This window comes from Microtus pennsylvanicus, chromosome 3 (assembly GCF_037038515.1).
Source record: "Microtus pennsylvanicus isolate mMicPen1 chromosome 3, mMicPen1.hap1, whole genome shotgun sequence".
NCBI lineage: Eukaryota > Metazoa > Chordata > Mammalia > Rodentia > Cricetidae > Microtus > Microtus pennsylvanicus.
The window spans coordinates 67,764,960-67,790,907 of NC_134581.1; the positions used below are offsets into that span (position 1 = coordinate 67,764,960).

At 36.9% G+C, this 25,948-nt stretch overlaps 1 protein-coding gene across 2 annotated transcripts in view; it reads left to right on the plus strand.

Moving 5' to 3' along the window:
- The window catches only part of Ddx10 (DEAD-box helicase 10), a 163,948-nt gene that overhangs the window by 129,285 nt on the left and 8,715 nt on the right, over nt 1-25,948 (plus strand). For both annotated transcript variants that reach the window (XM_075965904.1, XM_075965905.1), the window contains exon 17: nt 17,296-17,432. In XM_075965904.1, coding sequence (XP_075822019.1) covers nt 17,296-17,432 — 137 coding nt within the window. The remainder of the gene's footprint in view (nt 1-17,295; nt 17,433-25,948) is intronic.

The following is a 25,948-nucleotide window of genomic DNA, read 5'->3' on the forward strand; positions in this document are numbered from 1 at the left end:
AACAAGATACTAGCAACAGCAGAAGAATCAGTTTCAGCTATGGTCTGTCAGGCAGACCAGTTCCTGAATTAATGGTCTAGCATTGGGCTATAATTTCAGAGCAGAATGTTGATACCACACTAGTGAGTGCAGAATTTGTCTTAAAGGGAATGTCAGACCTGCTATTCTACCAGTACCCAGACACAAGCCTCTAAAACTCTTGATTTGAGCATTTGAATACATTGTCTTTCAACTTGAGTAGTGTATAATTCCCTCAGTTTCTCATAGCATAGCCTCCAGTTTAACAATCAGTACTATATTTAATATAGATGAGAAAAATTAACTGGTGGTGTTTAGGAAGTATTCTGGTTTCATTCTGTTGTTATGATAAAAAGCACTTTGAAAAAAAAAGAAAAAAAAAGCACTTTGACCAATACCACCTTAGAAGAAGGCTTATTTCAGCTTACATGATTGGGGGAAGTCACAATAGGAACTTGAAGCAGAAAGTGTAGAGGAATTCTACTTGCTAGCTCACTCTCAGGATCATGCAGAGCTAACTTCCTAGTGTGCTTAAGTTGAAAGATGGGGTTAATTAGAAGTTGGTTTATGCACTCATCAACAGACTCAGTTTCTGTGTCTTTAAATGGAATGCGGTAACAGCAGAATCTGCCTCATCCAGGCTTTTCATTCTCATCTCTATGCGTTTGCTTCTCTGCCATGACAGCCTCCATCAAACTTGTGGGAGTCTAATGCCAGGTGGTTCATTGCTTGCATATTTAAAAGGGTCTCCAGGCAACATTAATTCCCATAATCATTTCAATTCCAGCTGCACAATAAAGCTTAAGGTGTGACTACATAGGAGCTCTTTTACAAAGTACATGTGACCATGAAGTTGGATGTGCTCCCTCTCCTATAGCATAGAGGTCAACAGCCACAAAGTGCATGTTGTATCTCCTCTAAGGTTGGGTAACGGGCTAGGGAAGGAAGAGTCTGGGATAATAATTCTGGGGAATTTGGGTGAGGTCTGCATCTATAGCAAAAGGTGCAGTCTGCCTCCACAGATAGCAAAAAGGTCACCAGGTTGCTAACAAAATTCACCCCCAGCCTTCTGGGCAGGAAAACGTGTATTTTATCTCCTCCATTGAGAAGAACCTTTGTGTCCCAACATGAACTGGACTTGCAGTTATAGGCATGAATTCCTTCCCTATGAGCAGGCCTTATTGTTAGCTCCACAATGTCCATGCTGCTCAGGTCAGGACATCTTACCCAGAAGGTGGGTTTTGTGGTTCATAGATTCCACAGCTCAGAAACATCATTGATAAAAACGTCTCCTCCCCAGCGTCTGGCACAGCACCTTCCATCTCTTTGAATGCTAGTCAGCAGGGAGGACATTTCCAGCTCATTTCTAGCTTGGTTTTTGTATGTCTTACTACTGAATTATATGGTATCCTCAGCAATGGTCTTATCCTCTAGTTATGGTGGACAACCAAGGACTGCCAAGACTGTCATGCTTTGTAGGCCTCCCTGATCACAACTCCTATAGAAGTATTCCACATCTGGACTAGGAAATTTTCTATTTTTGGTAACTCACTGCTCCTAGGAGCTGCATTATCTAGCAAGGTAAATACTGTTCACTTTTTCTTTTGCATTTTTATTTGATTTACAATGTAGTTTTCCACATCTTTTTTTTTTTTTTTTGACTTTTCAAGACAGGGTTTCTCTGTGGCTTTTGGTTCCTGTCCTGGAACTAGCTCTTGTAGACCAGGCTGGCCTCGAACTCACAGAGATCCTCCTGCCTCTGCCTCCCGAGTGCTGGGATTAAAGGTGTGCGCCACCACCGCCCCGCCTCCACATCTTTTTCATACACTCTTTACTCTGAATAGTCTTCTCTACCCCTCCCTTCTGAATCCACAATTCTCCTACCCTACTCTCAGTTTAACCTTTTCTCCTCTTACTATTCTCCTTTCAACTTTACTTTTATCTGTGTTATACTGTTATATCTGTGTTATACTCCTGAAGATGCCCTACCCCAAATATTTCCTTCCTAGTTTCCTGACTTCTATAGGTACTCACAAGCAAGAGTCAAAGTTAGGGTTCACATATAAGAGAGAACGTGTGGTGTTTACCCTTCTGTTTGTGGATTGTATCACTCTAATTTTTCCAAGTTCCATCGATTTACCTGCAGATTTCATTTATCTTTATAGCTGAATAAAATTTTATTGTGTGTGTTTACCATGTTTTACCATTATTCATTTATCAGTTAATAAACATAGAGTGCTTTCATTTTCCAGCTTTTATGAATAAAGCAGCAATGAACATGGATATTCTGGTATCTCTGAATTTATGTAGAATCCTTTGGGTATATGCCCAAAAGTCGTATAGCTAGGTCATATGGTAGCATTATTTCTTTTTCTTTTTCTTTTTTTTTTCTTTTTTTGGTTTTTCGAGACAGGGTTTCTCTGTGGCTTTGGAGCCTGTCCTGGAACTAGCTCTGTAGACCAGGCTGGTCTCGAACTCACAGAGATCCGCCTGCCTCTGCCTCCCGAGTGCTGGGATTAAAGGCGTGCGCCACCATCGCCCGGCGGTAGCATTATTTCTAATGTGTTTTAAGAAAGTTCTAGACTGATTTCCAAAGTGGCTGCACTAGTTTATACCCCCACCAACAGTATGTGATGTAAGGGTTCTCCCTTTTCTCTATCCTAGCTAGCATTTGTTGTCATCTTTAGTCTTGATGATCACTGTCTGGCTAGGATGGAATCTTAAAGTAGTTCTAAGGTGCATTTTCCTAAAGATGCTGCACACTTCTAAAAGTGTTCCTTAGTCATTCATATCTCTTCCTTTGAGGACTACTACTTAATTCTGTAGCCATTTTAAAAATTGGATTGTTTTCTTGATGCTTAATTTTTACATTATCAGTATTTTAGATGTTAGTATTTTGTCACATAGATAGCTGACAATGATTTTCTCCTATTCTAAGGGTTGCTTCCTTACTCAATTGGCAGTTTCTTGATGTGGGATTTTCCTCTGTGTGCTGAGATTACCATTAATGAGTAAAGAAACTGCTTTAGAGTTATAGCAGGGCAGAATTTAGCTAGACGGGGAAAACTAAACTGAATGCTGGGAGAAAGGAGAAAGAAGGGCAGAGTCAGCAAAGCCATGTAGCCCTGCTGGAGCTGGATGGAACTTTACATGGCAATAAACATATTAATAGAAATGGGTTAGATTAATATGTAAGAATTAGCCATTAAGAAGCTAGAGCTAATGGGCCAAGCAGTGATTTAATTAATAGTTTCTGTGTGATTATTTTGGGGCTAAGTGGCCAGGAACTAACAAGCGGCTCTCTTATCCAACAGTTTCTTTTTCTGTATTGAAGGGTTTTTTTGTTTGTTTTATGAGATCCCATTTTTTTGATTGTTGTTCTTATGTAAATATTCCTATTTAGAATCTACCTGAGCCTATGTATTGTAACATACCCCCTTCTTTAGTACTTTTAGAGTGTCTGGTCTTAAGTGATTTTCATTTGGAGTTTTTCTTCGATGTAAGAGATAAGGATTGAGTTTCATCATTTGCTGGGTTGATAGCTAGATTTTTCAGCATCATTTGTTGAATGTGCTGTCCTTTCTCCAAGGTGTATTTTTTTACATATTTTCAAAAATTAGATAGTTGAAGTTGTATGGAATTATATCTGGGCCCGCTATCCTATTACACTAATCTATATGTCTGTTTGTATGCCATTCATGCTGTTTTTATGACTATGGTTCTGTAATATAGGTTGAAGTTAGACATGATCATATTTCTTATAATATTCTGCATTTTGCTAGAAAAAATAACCAAACACTGTCTTACCTAAGTATTTATATAGACTTCCTCATTGATTATGATTTCAGTAAACTTTTAAAATGTAACGTGACCTTATCTGACAATCCTAATATAAATGTGCTTGTTTTTTTTTTTACACTGTTACAATCCTTAGAGTACTGGAGAAACCCAGTAACATTAGTAATAAATCATATTTACAAGTGGGACACCATAGGGACACTGAATGAAGTGAAAAGTAGAAGAAACAAAAGAAAAGTGAGCTTTGCAGTCTGTGCCTTCCTTCAGGGGGATGTGTAGTTTATCTCTGACCTAGTAGATATGCCCTTTTGCTTATTTTCCCAGTCATGCATCTGCTCTAGTTAGCCTTCCTCCTGATTCTTTCCATGTTGAGAGACATATCTACATGAGTTTTCTTTCCATCTTTCTGTCTGCACTCAGCATTCAAAGTTCATCTTAGTCATGCCCTGCCTTTCATGAAAAAACATACCCACATGGACTCTGAAATCAAGCTTATGTACTTTGAGAAATGTTTTAATCTTAAACTCTGGTCAGATGGTATAGTCTTTCATTCTTAGCCCCATCAGCTCTCCCGCAGGCCTCCAGAGGATGTTTGACTTTGCTGAATTGTTTTCAGGAGCTTATACATTTGGGACTAGATTGTGGTGAGTGAAATCAGAATGCCTGAACAGATAAAAGTCTCTTTCCATGTGCAAAAATGGATGAAGGAATAACGTTTTTAAATGATCAGAATCTTCCACTATGAACTTTGTCAAGACCCTTTCTGTCTACTTCCTCTTCTTCCTGCTAATTTTGTCTGGTTTGCACTTGTGCAGGTTTTATATGTTCTGTCAGTGACTGTGGGTTCATATGTGTATGGGCCCTGTTGTGTCTGAAGGTAATATTTCCTTGGAGCCATTCACCACCTTTGGCCCTTACAGTTTTTCTGCCTCATTTTCCCAAATAGACCCCTGAGCCTTGAGGGGAAGGTTTGATAAAGACATCCCATTTGGGACTGAGTACTCTACAGTCTCTCACTCTGCACTCACTGCACATTGCTCGGTTAATTCTATGTTAATAGCCACCTGCTTCAAGAAGCTTCTCTGATGAGGGTTGAGCATTGATCAGTGGGTATAGCAGTGTGTCACTAGGAGTCATTTTTCGTTTTTAAGTGTTATAAGGAAGTTGAACACAAATTTAGCTTCAGACTATAAAAGAATTACATATTTTTGTTGATATTTCTTTTTATAAGATGCAAATAATAAGGCATGCTGACTCATCAGAAATATTACAAGGGATTACAATTTTCATTCCAAGTCTTTTAGTTCTAGTTAACAACCAAGGAAATATCAAAGATTCATTTTAATATAACAGACACTAAGGCACCAACTATGAATGATGTTTCTGTCCTACCTGTCTTGCTTTCAGATTTAAACTATAGACCAAATATTGTTAGCCTGCTGTCCAGAATACCATCTCTATTTATTCCTTTGTGATGTAATACCTTTGTGGCCTGAAATAAACCTTTTGTGTACAAAAGAAAGTTACATCAATTTTTCTTTTAGCTGCAGTTCACCATTTACTGAGCATGTGTAGAATATTCTTCTATATCATATCACACAAATTTAATCATCCAGAGAAGTGATTCAGAGCAATAATGTACACATTAGTTGGAAATACCCTGAGGTGTGTCTGGAGAGAAAGTAAGCAGCTTGCAGCTCTCTCAGAGGACCAGTTCTTAGTTTCCAGGACGCACAAAGGGCGCTTCGTCGTCACTGGCCATTGCAGCCCAGCGGATTCAGCACCCTCTTATGACCTTCATGACCACACACAAAATAAAATCTAGGGGGAAACACCTCAAAACACTATGAAAGTGGCTTTTATAGATCTATTCGGTTATGACTTATTTTTTTTTAATCATAAGACCATATGCATAAAACCGTAGGTTCCAAGATGTCTTGTTAGTTATATATTTTTATTGTATTGTATTGTATTGGCCACACTTGTTTATTTAAAAGACAAAACATTTTAACAAATATATGACGAATTCAGTCTCAAAAATCTGTCCAGTCCCTTGATAATACTTAGAACTTAAAGTTTTTCTCTATTTTTTCTACATGTTTGAGCTTTTGCATGCCTGTAGGGAGAATTTGATTCAGCTGCATTTCCTGTGGTATGTTTGTGTGTGTGGATTGGTATCTGTAGCCACCTATCTTCCTTGTTTAAACATTAAGATAATTAGAATTTGAAGTTACCGTCTGATACTAGAGTAAAAAAATGGAGTCAGGGGTTTATTGTTACAGTAACATCATAGTCTTTACCAGAATAATCACCAAGTTCTCTTTAAAGTTATATCCATGTTATAATTGATATGTACTAAGAGATGTTCAAGCCAATTTGATGGTCTAATATCTTTGGTTCCTTGTCTAATGAGGATAGATAATTTTGGAGTCCTTGTCTCTTGCCAAATATGTAGTACACATCTACTCCTTTCATGAGGGTGGTGTCATCTGACCTTGACCAGAAGACTTCTAAAATCTAAAGATCTTAGTTTTAGTCTTATTAACTTTGTCCTACAATCCATGGAAATGTGTTTAACCTCACCTCCCCAAGATCTGCATGTATTTCCATACTTACGTGCATGTTTAAAATCTGCATAATAAAAGTGTTAGCTAGATATTTTTGTGTGTATTTAGTAAAAGGACAAAAATTAATCAGGTTTTAACATACAACATGGTAGTTTTTACTGCCATATTGCTGGCAACAGATCACTAGACCCTTTTCATCCTACAAAACTATACCTTGGACCCACTGTCCATATCCTTTATTCCCATGTTCTAGCATTGTGGTTTGGATATAGTGTTTCCCAAATGCTCATGTGTTGCAAATCCCTAGTGTAGCAATATTCAAAAGTGGGCTTTAGGAAAGTGATTTTGTACCACAATTAATAAAAACCCAGAGACAGATATTGGGGTTCAACCTGAAGGTAAGAAAAGCAAAACAACCAACCACTGGCTGTTACCTCTACCTCAGTCTGAAATGACTATCCTGCCTCTGGGAATCTCAGAATGAGACTGACTGAGAGCTGTCTCCTCCCATCTTATATTCCTCTCTAGTGCTGGGGTAGTGTACCACTACCACCGCTTTCTATAGCAAACTAGTGTGGATAATGGGATTAGAGGTATCTGTCACCACTGCCTGGTCTGTAAGGCTGACCAGTGTGACTGTTTTACTCCCTGTCTTTAGGCAAGCTTTATTTATTAAAATACATATGAAATATCACTATATTTCCCCACTTTGTCTAAAATAAAAAAGAAGGCTATAACTAATACAAAAATAAGAAAAACTATATACAGTAAGTACAATGACTATATACAGTATATACAGACAATCTATCAACAATGTCTAGTCCATTTATTTGCATTTGATAAATTCAGAGAAAATCATATCTATCCTGACTTGGTGATTCCAAAATCTTACATCTAATTTACTGTTTATCATAACTTGCTTTATGCATCAAATAAACAAAGAAAGCTCTATTTAGTCTTCAGCTCCATTATAGACCCAAGAAGGAAATAATATTAACTGAAGAAGCAAGAAGTGTGAGCAAGTGACTTTCAAAAATGTGAAAAATGACTGAAACAGCTGCCTGTCTGGACAGTCACCCAAAGTTCCTATGCAGTGTTACATCTTCAGCCTACAGGCCTAGCATATCTGACAGGCTTTTCTGTAAAGCAGGATATTCTGAAGGGCTGTCTCTGCTTGTTTTGACAGTGTTCGGCAGTCTCTTTTGTGTTCTGTTTGTACAAGTAGGAAAACATACTGTTAGCAGTCGAGGCAGAGGCATTTTCTTGCCCAGTGGCTTTTACCACAAAGAAAGTAAACTCCATGTGGAGTTTCTTCAATGTCCATTATCTTCTCTGAAGTAGATTGGTGCTGGCTGCCAAGTACAAACATGTCTCATTGTCATAAAAAAGAACCTTTGTTATTAAAATGTCTTAAATGCCATATTCTGTAGATCTCTGTAGTGTTTGAAGTTGACCTATCTAAAATTATCTTTGTTTGATGTTTAAAATATACCTAATGTGACCACAAGTTCAATTATAATAGGTGACTAATTACTAACCTTCATTTCCTTGTTATCCTAATAATTTTCAAAGACTAGAAATTTGCCTTACATTGTTAAATGAGCTGTATAGGTAAAATACCTTGAACAAGATTTAAAATGTATGTACAGTATGTTTTAATAAAATTAATCTCAAATTTGTATCAATATAGAAAATTTGTATACAATATACAAAAGTCCAGTCCAATGTAAAACACTTAAAACTAGTAGCTGCTTTTTAAAAGTAGATTCAGGAATCTACATTTTTATCTTATCTATATCCTCCCTTTTTTCTTTTCAAAACATAGAACCTTGAATCTAATTTCCTTTTAGCTTTTTTTCCTGACCATTACCAATAATAACTTTAGCCAACCACCCTAAACAATGACAATTTCCATAACCCATTGAACGACCAAAAACCACCCAACCCACCTCTTGGAAATGTGAGCGTTGTATTCTTAAATTTACTTCCTGCTGTCTGGGGAATGACAGTATTTTTAGGGGTTCCTGAAAAGAAAAATTTGGGATAATTATCAAGACCTGGGGGAGAGGTAACTGTATCATTTTTGTTTTTGTCTGTTCTATGCATAATGAGAAAGTGCCACACTTGTTTCCAGTCCTGGCTGGAGTAGTCAGTTAGGCTGGATCTTCTCAGCTAGCCACATCGGAATTATTCTGAGAGTTTGTAGTCCAAAGCTGATCTTTGAGTGGTTCTCTCATCTGAATGGTATCATATGAACCAGTGGAATCATTGTCGTGAGGCCCAGTCTTCTTCCTGAAGACTTCAGAGATTATTGTAGGAAAATTTATTGTTCACTGTCGAAAACTTAACCATTATTCTTATCAAAATGGAAAGTTTGAATTTCAATAGATATATATTTAAAGAAAGGTACTATAGAGATAAAAATAGATATGTTTAGAAGTAGAGTTTTTGAAAGAAGAGTTTTGATAACATTAGTCCCTAGATTTTTATTTTTCTTCTGAACCACACCAGATGGCTCTCTGATATGAAGCAAAAACTCTGGATTTTTTTTTTGTAACAACATGCTTGTATTTAGAGAAGGAGAGCCACAGTCAACTCCGAAGTCAGCTTTGATTTTAAGTGAGTTGAGACTACCATTATATTGAGAAGTAATGAGATATGTATGTTTAATTAGTGAGATTTTACCCTGCAGAGAATATTGTATCATAAGTCTGATTTTTCTTTGCTTGGTGAGGCTTTCTGGATAGCTCGCTTTTCTTCTTTGGGCATCTAGATGTCCAAGTCTCTTGACTTCTTGAAGGTGGGTATTTTCTATTTTCCTGAAAAGACAAGAACAGAAGCCTGCCCCAACCCTTGTGAGGTTTCCTTACAACTTGTAGGATTGCCACCTCTGTAGAACTGTCATTTCACTTTATTAAGAGTTTTATCCTTCCAACTAAATCTTGATTAATTTTGATGGTATCCATAGCTTTTCTTCCCCTGTGGAAATAGGAGTGAAACATAGCGCATTTCCTGGTTTCCATTCTGAGCTCGACAATCTTTGAAGGACACTGGCTGATTTAATTCAGAAGTTTTTTTTCTATTGTCCAGTGACTCTCTGCAGCTGGTGTTCCTTTCTCATTAACATTAAGAAAATTCAAGGTTAATAAAACATTATGCAATCTATTTCTGAGGGTATTTATCATCCCTTTTTGTTTATTTAACATATTCATTATAGTTTGATTTGATCTTTCTGTAACTGCCTGACCTCTAGGATTGTTTAGTATACCTATAATATGTTTTATATTATAATAAGCAAAAAATTGTTTCATTTTCTTAGAGACGTATGACAGCGTATTATCTGTTTTTACTTGTACAGGTATACCCATGATGGCCATAACTTCTAGTAAATGTGTGATTACTAAATCAGCCTTGTTCAAGTTCAAACTTGAAACAGTTGTCCATTGAAAACCTGTGTAGGTATCAATGGTGTGGTTTACATGTTTTAATCTTCCAAATTCTGCAAAATGGAACACATCCATCTGCCAGATTTCATTTCTTTGAGTATCTTTTGGGTTACTTTTTGCAGGTAATGTTATTTGGTTGTATAAAGAACAAATAGGACATTTCTTTATAATGTTCTTGGCTTTTTTTTAAATCTTTGCTATTGACATGATGTTTTCTCTAAAGTTCTGAGGTCTTCAGCACATTTCCAATCAATAATTGATAGATTTCTATATTACCTTGTGCTAGAGGATCTGGCAGACCCATGTGGGATCTGATGTATGTTACATATATGCAATGATACCTATTCCTGATTATATCTTGTACCTGAATAAATAATAAAGTCAATTCTATATTATCTGGTATAAATTCAGCATTCTTGATATGCAAAACAACTCTTTCTGCATATTGTGAATCAGTAACTATGTTGAGAGATTCTTTAATATCCCTTAGTACCATTAGAATATCATATAATTCTGACTTTTGGACAGGATCATAAGGGTTTGTTCTATTTTGCTTAATTTTTCTGGTTTGTAACCTGCCTTTCCTGATTTATTTGCATCAGTATAGAATGTATAGGCTTCAGTTATTAGTGTGCCCCATACAATGTGAGGAAGGATCCAATTAGTCGTTTTTATTGCTCTGTCTCTTGCTTTAGGGATAACTGTTGTTAATCTCTCCTAAAAAATTACTACAAGCTCTTTTCCAGGGTTTACTTTCTTCCCATAATTTGTTAATTTCATCATTAGTGAATGGTACTACAATTTCTGCTGGGTCTATTCCTGCTAATTAACAAAATCTCAATTTTTCTTTCACAATTAACTCATAGATGTTTTCCATATATGTTTTTAATTTTGTGCTAAGTTTCTGTGGTAAAAAGATCCCTTCTAAGCTAATATCTTCCCTCTGCATTAAAATTCTTTGTAGGGGAATGTTTGGAGTGTAGTTTGACCAGAATGCAGTTAAGATTCGGATCCACACGATCCACATGTGCCTCCTATAATTTCTCTTCAGTTAAAGTCAATTCCCTCTCAGCTTCAGCTGATAATTTCCTGGTACTATTTAAGTCCTTGTCACCGTCTAAGGTTTTGTTTAAATCAGGTCACTAGGTTCTATCCCAATAGTAGTCCGTAGATGGGAAATGTCTCCTAGCAATCTTTGGAAGTCATTAAGAGTCTGCAATTAATCTCTCCTAATCTGCACCTTTTGAGGTCTAATTTTTAATTTTTTTTTAGGTCCAATTTTTTTGTAAACCTATTTTCTAGCCTAAATACTTAATAGATTTTCATATGTTGAACCATCCCTATATCTCTGGGATGAAGTCAACTTGGTCATGGTGGAAGATTTTTTTTAATGTGTTCTTGGATTAAATTTGCCAGTATTTTATTGAGAATTTTTCGTCAATATTCATGAGGGAGACTGGTCTGTAATTTTATTAGTTCTTCCTTTATGTGGTTTGGGTATCAGGATAGCTATAGCTTCCTAAAAAGGTTTTGGCAAATATTCCTTCTGTTACTAATTTGAGGAGTATTAGTTACTCTTTGAAGTTCTGGTAGAAATCTGTGATGAAATCATCCAGCCCTGTGCTTTTTTTCTGGTTGGAAGACTTTTGATGACTGCTTCTATTTTCTTACGGGTGATAGGTCTGTTTAAATTATTTATCTGGTCTTGATTTAATTTTGGTATGTGGTACCTATCCAGATAATTGTCCATTTCTTTTAGATTTTCCAATTTTTTGGAGTACAGATTTTTGTAGTATGACCTAATGGTTCTCTGGATTTCCTCTGTGTCTGTTACGTCCTCCCTTTTATTTCTGGTTTTATTAATTTGGATACTCTCTGTCTTTTGGTTAGTTTGGATAAGGGTTTGCCTCTGTTGTTGATTTTCTTGAAAAACCAGCTCTTTGTTTCCTTGATTCTTTATATTGTTTTCATTTTATTGATTTTGGCCCTCAATTTGATTATTTCCTGTTCTCAACTTTTCCTGAGATTTCAGGTGGGATGTTAATTCACTAGTGTGAGATTTTCCCACTTTCTTTATGTAGGACTTAGTGCTATGAACTTTCCTCTTAGCACTGCTTTCATGGTGTCCCACATGTTTGGGTATGTTGTGCATTCATTTTCATTGAATTCTAGAAAGTCTTTAATTTCTTTCATTATTCCTTTCTTTATCTAAGGGTGGTTCAGCTGAGCATTGTTCAATTTTCATAAATTTGTAAGCTTTCTGCAACTAGTGTTGAATTCTAACTTTAAGCCATGGTGATCTGATAAGATACAGGGGGTTATTCTAATTTTTTTTCTATCTGTTGAGTTTGCTTTGTTACCGAATATTTGATCAGTTTTAGAGAAGGTTCCATGAGGTGCTGAGAAGAAAGTATATTTTGTGTGTGTGTTTAGGTGAAATGTTCTATAAATGTCTGTTAAGTCCATTTGAGTCATGACATCTGTTCTCTTATTTCTCTGCTAAGTTTCTGTCTGGTTGACCTGTCCATGTGGAGAGTGAGCCATCTATCCTCCTGCAAGCAACCCCTCATCTGCGCTGTTGTACTTCCAGCAGAATTACTGGGTTACTGAACTGGACTTGGGTGGAATAGTTATTTGGTCTGTCACAGTGCCCTGTCTGGGGTGAGAAGGCAGGTCTTCTGTTCGCCCCAGAAGTCACATAGCAATAGATATTTTGACTCCTCAGAAATTTGAAAATATGTCAGCTCAGGATTTCAGGTCCTGTTGACCTTTTTAGAATTTTTTTTTAAATATTTATTTATTTATTATGTATACAATATTCTGTCTGCGTGTATGCCTGCAGGCCAGAAGAGGGCACCAGATCTCATTACAGATGGTTGTGAGCCACCATGTGGTTGCTGGGAATTGAACTCAGGACCTTTGGAAGAGCAGGCAATGCTCTTAACCACTGAGCCATCTCTCCAGCACCCCCCCCCCCCTTTTTAGAATTTTTAACAGTCCTCTTATTTCCTTTCTGTTATGTAAAAACATTACTACTTCAACCATTTGTTGAGGATCCGCATTGATTGCCATGCTTTGTGCAGGGCACTTTATATTATTTTCTCATTAGTCTATAGACTCCCTAATTAGACATTAATACGGTTTAAATTCCCAGATAATAAACTCTACCGTAAGGTTGTGATTTACCTGACGTACAGCTGCACAGCTGCCAGGGCAGAGTCAGTGTTTACTAAGTCTCCCAGTGACCGCTTCTGTTCCTCTGTGTTCTCCTCATAACGCTCACATTTGTACCGCGTCAGTATCAGGTTGTTAATGGGAAGATGCCTGGGTAAGGGAACCAGTGACAGTAAAAATCCAGCTGGCCTTCTGCTTCTTAGGCTGGGAACTATGGCAAGGGACTCTACCTGCTTAGAGAGGGGGCGGGCAGTACTTTTTCTGATTATGTTTCTAGTTCCACCTTGCACTACATAATCTGTATCCTTTATCTTTGCTTGCACTATGAATGCAATCTTTCAAAACACCCTTTTAGGGTCTTCTCTGTTGTCCCAATCCCTTTCTTGTTTTGTTAACCATAGTTTAAATGATGTATGAAGCTTGTCTTCTTATCTGCCACTACCCCCGTCCCAGTGCTAGATCAGCGCTCCACTGGCTTAACTTCCATAGCATTCCACTTGCAAATAACCCAGAGAACATGTATTCCTCTCTTCCTTATATTAGAAGTGTGTGTGTGTGTGTGTGTGTGTGTGTGTGTGTGTGTGTACACATTGCAGGTTCTGTTCATGGAAAAGCATGTTTTAGAGCATGGGCCAGACTTTACTAGAGTCAGTTACTATGTATTTGTCTGTGTTTATTGTACATAAGAAGCACTTAGTAAATAATTGCTACATAACTTTAGACACTAGTTATACTTCTGTTTTTCTATACCATGGAAGATTTGAGTATGCATTTCTGAGTTAATATTTATGTCAGAAGACATCCATATGTTTCAAAGTTCATCTTTCAGATCTATAACTAGCTTTTCATTGCAGGATTTATTTTCAAGCCTAAAACAACAATGTATAAGACTCTATCCATCTTCGAGATATTTCATCAACATACTAGAGTACAGATTTTTCAGTTTGTGGCTGTTCTGGGGATGTTGGAATTTTTCCACAAATAAAAGCTTCAGGAGTCATCTCTGGTTGAAATAAACTATAAACTCAAGCACATTGTAGCAATCTGAAATTACTTGTTGATAAGCAAGTACTATGCATAATTTTTTTCTTTGGTTCTCTCTGCTTTATAAACGAAAGGGACAATAACTTTACTAGTCAGCAAAAACATCTGAAAGACACCAAAGTTTCATTAGTAATAATCAAATTATTAGGGATTTTAACATCCAAGGCAATAAATTGTCACTCTGGATTGTATTCTACATAACTTAAAATGTTTCAGGAAATAATGTTGGGTTCTAGGAGGAAAAAAAGTCTAAGCAAAACTATGTGGCAGTTTTTAAAGAAAGAATAAATTTAAATAGCTAATAGATTTAAAGACAGCTTGATTTATGTTTTGGAAGGGAGGGGTGAGGCTATGGAGAGGGGAGGGAGGAGAGAAAGTTGGAGAGAATGAACAAAAAAAAACTGTATTTGCTTTTAATATAGACAGACACTGTTCATAGTTGCTCACTGATGATGTTTCTGGCCTCATCTAGGTGTGCTCTGTGACGTGACCAGTTTGTCTAGAATCAAGAGTAAAAATATCTAATCAAAATATTTTGGAGCTTGTTGGGCATAGAAAGATAAGATCCACAAGAGTTTTTCTTTTAACACTGCAGACCATAGCATAACTCTAGATTCTCAACTTAAAAAAAAAAGATAGGTTTTAGAAAGAGACAATGGGTCAAACTCTGGCATGTTTGTAAGGCATCTCCGCAGTATTCCTGGACTTTTTTCTTAGACCGTATTTATGGACCTGATATGTACATCTGTGTTTTATGTTTATCGATTCTCTCAAGTAAATCTGTACCTCTGATAGTCACTTTTTCTGTACCACTTTTAGTCACCTCTCGGGCTGATTGTTAATTATAGGTGACCCTCTTCCATCAGCATGAGGTTTACACCTAAGTAAGTAATATTAACCTGACACCCAGTGTCTTATTGGTGTACCTATAGTGGAGTATATCTTTCAAACACCATCAGAAAAACTTCTTTTTGCAGTAGATGGCATTTATAGAGAGCCACAAATGGCCAACGTGCAGGAAATAAGAGACAGTGGAGCATCCAACCCTAAGTGGGACATCTATATTATACCCCTTCCTCCCAAGCTCAGGGATCATTGCAGAGCAGGGGATGGAAAGATTATTAGAGTCTAAGACAGTGGGTAACTATAACTATAGTGTAACAGTATTTTCTGAACACAACAGGACACTTACATGTATGAACTCACAGTGGCTGTGACAGCATGCTAGTTGTACAAGCTCAAGTTAGATAATATCCCGGTATGGAGTGGGGAGGAGGTAGGCTCAAAGTCTCACCACTAGTTAGGACCTATTGGTATTTGTTAGCTGCTGGGGAAGTGAGAATCAATTTTCTTCAAGGATGTGGCCCCTGGTTCATCACACTTGGTAGTTTTTGGAGAATACAAATTGCACTCGAGGGCTTAAGAAAAACACAGGTTGTGCGGGTAGAGAGAAAACGAGTCAGAGAAGGTGAGTGGGTGGATATAATCAAAATACATTTGTGTAATTCTCAGAATCCAAAAATTATAAATGATGACAGTAATTTTTTTAAAGAAACTTAATGCAAGGTATTTGTTAGGGAATTAAAAATCACAGGCTATAAAGTAATTCCTTTGTTTCTAAGTACTTGCTGTGAGTTCTCCTTACACTTCAGACAAAGTCACACGGTAGCAGGTTGGGTGCAGCCAGCCATTTGTAACTTGGAAAAGTATAAAGCAGTATCTTTGATTTTTGAGAAAAAAATTACAGCTTTTTTTGTAAAAGTGTACCTTTTGTGTTAATACATAGTTTATTGTTCATAAATGAATTAACTATTTTAATTTCTGATATAACATGTCTGTGCCATTTTCTCTACATTAGCAGGAACTCTTTGTGAACTTTAGTTCTATTTAAGTGTGAGGATGTCCTAAAACCAAAAAATTTGATAACCTCTTATACTTAACTCCGCCTTCATCTTCAGGCAGCATACCCCTGTGAGCAGCATAAAGTTGGACTATGTGGAGAGTTGTGAATATCTGTAGCCCACGAGATTAGTGTTCTCTTGAGAGTATGGCAACACCAAATTTTGCTGCTATTTTTATTTTCAAAAAAGTGGTAATAGTTTGCCATAGTTGTACTGTTTTTGGCTTCTATTGACAATTTTCCCTCCTGATATTTGTTCAGACCTTTCACTGTTACCAGGAAACTTTCTTAAGAAAAATACTACTAGGAACTTTTGCAGAGTGATTAATCCTTACTTCTTAACTTGTTCCTTGTTTTCTTATATTTAAAGATTGTTGAGAGAGCCGTTCATATGTGTAAGAGGATTTCTGCAGTGGCTTGGGGTTGTGCAGTGTTTATATGCTATTCTGAGGCATGAGTCTGTTTCTGGGAAATGATTATTCACTTGAATAAAAAATTATTAGATTCTTCATAGTTGGTCTCAAAAAAGTTTTATAAAGATATTACTTATTTTTAAAAAGGAAACTTATTTAGACTTTCAAATTTGAATCCTGTTTATATTTTTTGTTCACTTATTTAGACTTTCAAATTTGAATCCTGTTTATACTTTTTGTTCAATTCAAGGAGTTCATTTACCAGGTGGCCAAACTAGTCATCCAGAAATCAGTTTTAGACAAACGATGTTCATGCCTTGAATGTTGCTCACTCTCACATTAGTTTGTCCTTGCCTGCTCTGTAATGCCACTGTTCCCTTTCTTCATCCTTTGCTCCTCTAGTGATCTCAGTCACGCTGTGGCTACACTTAAATTCTACTGATATAAGCAAGTTTCTTGCAGATGTAATTGCATTTCAAAATTTAGACTTTTATAGTCATAAAAATCTCACAAATATGTTCTTCCAGTCTTTGATATTTCCACTTAATATTTTTGGTAGTTTTGAAGTGTGTGTGTGTGTGTGTGTGTGTGTGTGTGTGTGTGTGTGTGTGTGTAAGAGTAATGAAACAATTAATATTTTCCTTTGATAATAGAATTACATGGAAAAAGTAAAACCAATAGCTTCTCCCTGTAGCAAATGTAAGGAAATTAATAGAAATATAATTTCTGGATTATATTTTATTGCAATTCGAAATAATACAACTTTTCTTTGTCTTTGAAAATGTTGAAGTTCTTGAAGTCTTGCTTCGAGTTCTTTATTTATAGTGAAGTCTTCTAATTTAGGAATATCAGATGAGTATTCTGTGTGAATCTATCACAAACAGAGCTATTATCAGATGACTTCTTACAGCTTGATTCTCTGTGCGTTTTCTTAGGCCAGAGATGAAGAAGAAGCCTTTCTGGACTGGAGTGATGAAGATGATGGTGGATTTGATCCAAGCACACTTCCAGATCCAGACAAGCACAGAAGTTCTGAAGAATCTGAGAGTGAAGATATAAAAGATGAGTTGAGGTATGTTCTTATCCTTAGTGTCATTAAATGCAAATTTCACACATAGGTCCTATTTTATTGAAATCAGTGACTACTGAACTATTGCTTTGAGAATTTTTTTTAAACCTTTAATGACCTGTAAAATCTACTTTCCTTGTTCTGCATCTATCTTATACTCTTCTGATCCTCTCAAGGACTTTGGTTAATATTACATTTGTAATTCCTGTTATCACATATAACTGATACATGAATTCTGTTTTCTTATTCTTTGCTTTTTTTTCTCTCCCTTCATTCTTTTTTTTTTTAAAGTGGGAAGTTTTACTGGGGGAAGGGAAGGACCTGGGGAAAGAGAAGAAAGAGAGGAAAAGAGACAGAGAGAAAGAGAAGAGACAGGAAAAGTTCTACGTGCCCCTTCAGAGTCTCCTTTCATTCTTAATCCTCTACACTTGAGTAGTTTATGAAGTAGAATAAACACAAATAGGCAGGGTTTCATTTTGATCATTGGATTTTGGTGAGAATGCTATTAAAAATTATCTTTGAAAACCTAGGTGTGGTGTTACATACCTATAATTCCACTACTTAGCAGGTTCAGAAAGAGAATCACCATAAGTAAAAGGTCATCATGGGCTATACAAGTGAAGTGAAACTGTCTTAAAAACAGAAAAACTTGAGCTTGTGAGGCGGGTCATCAGATAAACGGACTTATAGTCAAGTTCAATCTCAGAGATAGACATGTAGAACGAGAGAACTGACTCCTGTAACTTGTCTTCTGACTTCGTTCTGTGCAGTTTGGAGGCTAATCTACAGTATTATCTCTGGCCTGCCTCTCTACAGCAGCCAGGTGAAGTTCCTAGTAGAGAGAGTCCCAAGCTGAGCCAAGTGTCCCCTTGGACAGTATTTCCAAGTAAAAGAGCAGATAACAATACATACTTAAAACATCATCAGATCTGCCCCTCACCGTGTCCAGCAGAAACTGACTGGGAGGTTTAAGTCGTAAAGCTGGAGTCCCAATTGCATTTTCTCTTCGTGGATGAGCTTCTCATGGTAGAACTTCTCACTCATCTTTCTGCTGCAGGCCTTTTTATGCCATGGTTTAAACGCTAGTTGCCTCTGTTGGGAATTGTTTATTTTTTAGCTGTTCTCAAGGACACAATGTTTTTACTCCTGGGCTTTTTTGCTGTCAGTTCTTCTTTCCTGTCACAAAGTTGGTTTGGGGCACTCATCCCCAGACGGCAGGTCTTGAAGGATACTTGAAATAAACATGCTTGGGTTTGAAGTAAATCCAACAGTCTTCCAGTATAATGTATATTACAGATCCGTGGGCACACCCTCCACAATCCCCCACACGGATGAATGAATGACTGAATACATAAACAAATGTAACTAAAAATCAAAAGGCTCTGAAATTTAAAAGTGGAAGTTATATTTTGACATTTTTCATATTAGCAAATAAAATAATAGAAATTTTCTATGTAAACAGCCAAATTCTTTCCGTTTAAAACCTGATCGTTGAATGTCTATTATCTATTTGCCTCTATGCCAAAATTAAGTGAAATGTGGTAAACTGAGTAATGGTATGAATTACTTAGCATTTCTCCCTAGAGTAGTACTGTGTATTATAAGCTTGTATTGTATTTTAGGCTCCTTGGTTTTTCTAAATCACTGAATAGAAGTTAGGTAGCAATGACAGATAAAGTTAATATTCTTGATGTGAAGACAAAGGTTGATGGAACCCTTTAGATGTTAGCCCAGGGATTCTAGAGTTGAAGAAATAGGTCATGGAAAACAGTAATTTGTTTTTAACCAAGAACAACATTTTGCAAAATTCTCGAAAAGATCGATCTTCTTGGAAAACCATGCTGTAGAGACAGTAAGCTAGTGTTTATTCAAACTGTGTATTTATTATTAAAAGAGAAATTTTACTTTTCCAAGCGTAGTGATGCCATAACTTCAGGGACTTGCTATTGGGCAGGTAGCTAGTAAGCATACCAACACTTTATAGTAGTGTTTCCAGATGCGAAATGATAGGCATATTAGTTTTACTGTTGAAAAAACAACCAAGAATAAAATAATCTCATTAGACTTTAGAAATATACATTGATTTGGGGCTTTAAGGTTAAGTGATTTGGGTTCAGATTGTGTTCCTGATATTTAGAAGTGACTTGTAAAAGTACGTCTGTGCACATGCCTCAGAAAGTTCCTTGGTGCTCATGTGCAACAGTCTGAATGGCCCGTGTGCCTTAATGTTCCTACAGACCCCTCTCCCTTAAAGAGTGGTGGACAGGATCTCTCTTTTGATAGATTTTGCAGCATGGCTCCAGCTGTTTCTGTGTAATTTAACTCTGTGGGAGTTCCTACAGTTTGTTGCGCAGTCATGTGTTGTGTGGTTTCTTGACACTGCTTTAAGAGAAGAGCAAACCTTTCAAGTGTCAGCAGTCCTACTATATCTGGTCGTGAATTTTTTCCTGATTTTTCTTTTTTATCTACTCTAAGAGACACCTTGGGTGAAGGTAATTTCGATAGGATTTTTAAAATTGTATGCATGTTTGTGCCATTAAAGTAAGTGTCTTGGGTTCCGTTTCTAAGTCATTCTTCAAAGGGTATTGTGTTTCATGTTTCTGTCACTGCTACCTACACAGTAGCATTTCCTACTGCAGCTAATGTGGTTTGTTCTCTAGTAATCTCATGTTAGTTTTTATAATAGCTTTATTCTCTTAATTATCCTTCAGAGAGCCTGACTACACAATTCCTTTCTATAGGAACACTTGCAGATCCAGCTTCTGTTCTCGCTGTCGCTATCGATGACATGAGTGTTGAAGCCCTTAAATATTTCAATTTCTTAGTTGATTGGTGATAAAAGTATAAGAGGCTATCTAAGAAGTCCTAAGAATAATGCAAAAAAAAACAACATAATTTACATGATTAGAAGAAGCTAGGAGCAGGTAGTACAATCGTAAGGAGAAAGGATACCTTGAAAGGTACCAAAGCATTTTAATATAAGGTGGGGGACTCAGATGGAAAATAGTTAAGTATTATATGAAAATTAAGACGTTTAATTCCTGGGGAAGCTAGTTAACTCTGGAAAATTTAAATTGCTCAGCTTGTCTTAAGCTGAAGAAATATTCTTTGTTGAAGAGAGTATGGACAGGGTTTCATTGCTAGCATGAGGATTTTATTTCATAAATATGTTTAAGAGTTTCCTATTAATCGTGTGTGTGTGTGTGTACGTGTACACATTATGTAGTCCAGCCTTCTCTTTTTATAGATAAAGAAACAGATATTCAAGGGATGGAGTGGTTTATGTCCATGATGACAGCAATCTGTAGTGTGAGTGAAGCCGTTTCTCTACTTTGACTCCTTCACTCACATTACATGCAACTGCCGGGGCCCAAAGAGAAAACTGAAGACACATTTGATGTCACTCTACTGAAAACCTGGGTCCACGTACTGACTAGCTTTAGGGTTGTAGATATTCTGGTTCAGGTAGTGTTTGGACGGTGTTTGGGACATTAAGGGCTATAACACTGAGTGTGGCCACCAGAAGTAGCACATCCCCACCTTCTGAGTTGAGACCAAAAATGTCTTTAGCTATTGCTAGGTGTTGCTTGGGTGTTGGGTGAGGGTGTTTATAGTACAGAATCACTGGACTCGGTTGGCAAATACATAGCACTGGTGTTTCAAGTTCTTATGGAAGATATGTTTAATTTATATTTCTATCCAAGTAGCCTGTCATATTTCTCAGCATATCCTCTATCAATCAAGTGGAATTGATACACAAGGTTAACCTTATTAGTCATTCCTAGACTAAAAAGCAGGGTTTATGATAAGGTACAAATAGTAGTCTATAATTTAACTAAAGTATTCAGAAGACCAAAGATTGTTAATTTTAATAGTAATAATTGCTGAAGCTAGTACTGCTTGCAGAAATAATGTAGGCACAGGTGTCCGATGTTTTTCCAGATGGGCTGCATCTTTCCTTTGCCTGTCTCTAACTTGATAATTTACTAAGGATTTGTGTTGTTGGCCCTTGAGTGTTTTCCTAGCATGCTTACAGATTTGCTTGCTGTGCTCTTTCTGGGCTTCACTCTGTACCAGTTCCCATGCTGATCCTGGTTATCATGACTTCGTCTGAAGCTTATTTTGGGGTATAAACTTTGTGTTTCCAAAAATGAGTTAAGGGACTGGATAGCGCAATTAGAAAATAGCAGTTTTGAACTAGTGTGAGCTGGTTTCATTTGAAAGTTTCCTTTACTTTGTTGCTGCTCATAAATATTCATCGTAAGTAACACTTTTGTCTCTCTACAAGGAAAGACACTTTGTCAGTAGGAAGAAGGCAGCAGGAGAGGCAGATTTAGTGAAGAACAGACAGATCTGTGGTCAGTAGTTCTTCCCCAAGGAGGTCTGACAGATTTTTAAAAAGTCTATATTTCTGTCCTTCTTCTCAGTTCTTTGCACAGCTGTGGGAGAATTGAACCATCTTTAGGCCTCTGTGGAATTATTCAAAGTGATGTCTCTTGTAACGTTCCGAAGGGTTTTAGCTTCATCATTCAACCCCTTTGATTTAGCGCAGTAGCAACGCAGCTACTGCTTATTGAGAACTCAGTAACAATGAACATCATGTGGCCTTGAGTTTCTTCTAAGGCTCCAGTGAGGGAAGAGAGGAGAAGGGGAGGACAGTACAGTGTGTTCATGTGTGAACTTTAAAACACATCCTAGTTTATTCTCAGAGACAGCTGAAATGGGGGCCAGGGGCAGGAATGTGCTCATAATTCAGGAGGGTCCAATGCTGGGTGGGTGAGCCACACTCTGCCTCAAGCCCCAGGTTTAGTGTATTCTTTTTTCATGGCAGATCCAAAACAGAAAAATTTGCTTTTTTCTGGTGTTTTTTTTTTTTTTTTTTTTTTTTTTTTTTTTTTTTGGGTTTTCGAGACAGGGTTTCTCTGTGGTTTTGGAGCCTGTCCTGGAACTAGCTCTTTTTTTTTTTTTTTTTGGTTTTTCGAGATAGGGTTTCTCTGTGGCTTTGGAGGCTGTCCTGGAACTAGCTCTGTAAACCAGGCTGGTCTCGAACTCACAGAGATCCGCCTACCTCTGCCTCCCGAGTGCTGGGATTAAAGGCGTGCGCCACCATCGCCCGGCTGGAACTAGCTCTTGTAGACCAGGCTGGTCTCGAACTCACAGAGATCCGCCTGTCTCTGCCTCCCAAGTGCTGGGATTAAAGGCGTGCGCCACCACCGCCCGGCCTTTTTTCTGATTCTTTCTTCATTTTCATCTGTTTTAAAAGGTTAGTCCAAAAAAAAAAAAAAAAGGTTAGTCCAATTTTCTCAGGCCTTTTCTTCCTTTCCCTTTCTTTTTTGAGCCGGTGGAATTAGTTTAGGTAGAATTCATAGATATTAGGAATTTGTTGTTGTTGTTGTTGTTATTACTAAAATAGAGACAAAAATTCATAGAAAAACTGGGGCTTTGTTTTGGTTGATTTTATGACATAATTCATTGGTCTGTTATGAGTGCACAGTCATTTGATCTTATCCCTAGTATGTTTTGAAGTTTGTTTATCTTTTAGCAGAAAAAGGCTAACTTAAGCAGTTGCCTTTGGGATCATAAATGATTTTCATTTCAAGTACCCCATGCACTGTAATCACAATGTTTGAATGATAAAAAGAATTTATCTCTTTGGTGGAAACAAGTACAGTAAGAATGTTTTACATTATTTAATTCACATTCTACTTAATTTAAAATACAGGAGTTAAGAGCACTTGCCACACTTGTAGGAAACCCAGGTTTGGTTCCCAGCCCCCATCAGGTTCTTCAAAATTGCCTGTAACTCTGGTTCCAGGAGATCTGTTGCCTTCTTTTGGCCTCAGCCAGCACCTTCACATAAGTGGTACATAAAAGCAAGTGCACATAAACACCCACATAAAATAAAATAATAACGAAATATCATATTTGCTTTTCTTTTGAGGGTCTCTCATTTCTCTCCATACATTCTTTCTACAAAGAATGATTTATTGCCTGTCATGTGCTAGCCATAATCAATGCAGGCACAGAGCACAAAAGATAAACAGACAATACCATTCATGTACTCTCAGGAAACTTTTGAGTTCAGTTGTGGTTACAAAGAATTAAGTGTGTAGTATTGAAATTTGTAATGCATGACTGTTGTGATTTGTATGCCTGGAGATGCGGTAGGATGTTCGGAGATAGGAAATGAGCACGGAGAACACCAGTGAGGTCCCCAGTTGAGCCTGGTGGGTGAAGAAGAGTTCCCTGAAGACAGTGATAACAGCTATACTAGACATCGGAACCAGACAGGAATGGGGTGGCAAGAGTCCTTTTAAAATAGTTTGATAAGATTGTTTCTTTAGCTATGCCTCACAAGATGAGAGATTTGACTATTTACATATGCAATATATTAATTTTTATATATACAGTACCATTCATCTTGTTTGTTTCATGACCATCCTCATGTGGATTGGAAATGATATAAAAATTTCCAAGTATTAAATATGATTAAGAAGAAATGCCTATGTTCTAGATATTCATTGTCCAATAAAACTAAATGTTAACATTTATAACCTTAATGTTTCAAACAAAAAAGTTTATAACTTCTTTTGATCTTTTATTTCTAGATGACAGCCTTGGACTAAGTCTGGTTCCTTTATAAGAAATTTCCAGACTAAGGCAGAGTCCTTTCCTGGGCATGTGAAAGGCTCTGGGTTCATTCTCCATTGACTGCAAAGATAAAGAGTGTGGGGGTCCACAAAGGAATTGTTGTATAGTGATATGTTTGGTAGGTTGTTCTAGGAAGCATAGGATCAGTTAGATTTATAACTTGTACAAGGCTCTTGTCACAATTTAAACATGACTTCTTTATGATTAAGTTTCATATGGATGATACCTTAACCTGTATTGAGTAAATGGGTTCAATTCATGTGTAATTAGCTGTTAATATCGGTTCTTAATATTAATCCAAAGATGGTCAGTGCTTGGTTTTTTGTTTTTGTCTTTTGTGTGTTTGGTTTTGTCTGTGAAATATCTGATGGATGCTGGTTTCATGTTTGAGTAAATTTGTTTCTCTCAGTGTCTGTGCTACTGGGGTTATATTTAGGAAGTGGTCTCCTGTGCTGGTATATTCAAGTGTACTTCCTACTTTCTCTTCTGTGAGGTTCAGTGTTGGTTGAGTTTTGTGCATGGTGATAGATATGGATCTATTTTCATTCTTCTACATGTTGATACCCAGTTATGCAAGCACCATTTCTTGAATATGCTTTTTTTTCCTATTTATATTTTTAGCTTCTTTGTAAAAAATTGGGTGTTCGAAAGTGTGTGGATTAATATCTGGGTCTTTGATTTGGTTCCATTTGTCCTGTCTGTTTTTGTGCTAATACAAGGCTGTTTTCAGTACTGTAGCTCTATAGTAGAGTTTAAAGTCAGGGATTGTGATTGTGATGCCTCCAGAAGTTCCTTTATTGTATAGGATTGTTTGGGGTATCCTATTTTTTTGCTTTTCCATATGAAGTTGAGTATTGCTCTTTTGAGGTCTGTGAAGAATTTTGCTGAAAGTTTGATGGGCATGATAATCTTTGAAATTGAGAAAATTAATCAGTTAAAGTAGTTTGAGGTGGAAGCTGATGTATTTCTGGGAGTACAAAATATTCTACATGTAGAGTAGTAGCAAAGTTTTCTGGCTTAGGTGATATTTAAATTCAGTATGGAAGGAGAAATAATTTTGTGTTAAAAGTTTCTGCAGAGCAGAAGTTTTTAAACTATGACTCTGCAGATAAGTGTTAGAGCAATCTCAAAAATCTAGAAAAAGCAATTGAGTAGCATAGTGTATGTACTTAGGTCCCTGTGTCTGTTTGAAAGGGAACTCCTAGCTCTTCACCAAATCCCCAGATTATTTATAAGCAACAACAACAAAAAGATTTTAACAGTTTCAAATAATGCATGGATGTTTAATGAAAAGAAGTGAGGTCAAGGTTTGGTGGTGAGAGTTGTGGTTTTTATACCCTTTTTCCTTTTCACCAACCTAGATCTTTTCTGATTATTAGTCTTCTGATCTAAGATTACTTTTTTACGTGTTTTCAGTTATGTTTATAATAAATTCTAGACATCTTCCCGTGCTACATCCCCCACTATAATTCTTTCTAATTCCAGTAGAAATTTGAGAATTGAGGTTTTGAGAATGTCACGCATTCTTAGTACTGATTCCATAAGCAGAAGTAGTCTTTAAGAAAAGAGCAGATTAGCTGGGCGGTGGTGGCGCACGCCTTTAATCCCAGCACTCGGGAGGCAGAGGCAGGCGGATCTCTGTGAGTTCGAGGCCAGCCTGGTCTACAAGAGCTAGTTCCAGGACAGGAACCAAAAGCTACGGAGAAACCCTGTCTCGAAAAACCAAAAAAAAAAAAAAAAAAAAAAAAAAAGAGAGCAGATTTTCTGGAGTACACTGCAATGATTAATCTTCATCAGGCCTATTGCCATGATCTTATAAATTGAAATTTATAAGAATGTTGCTGGATCCTAACATGGCAAACAAAGCA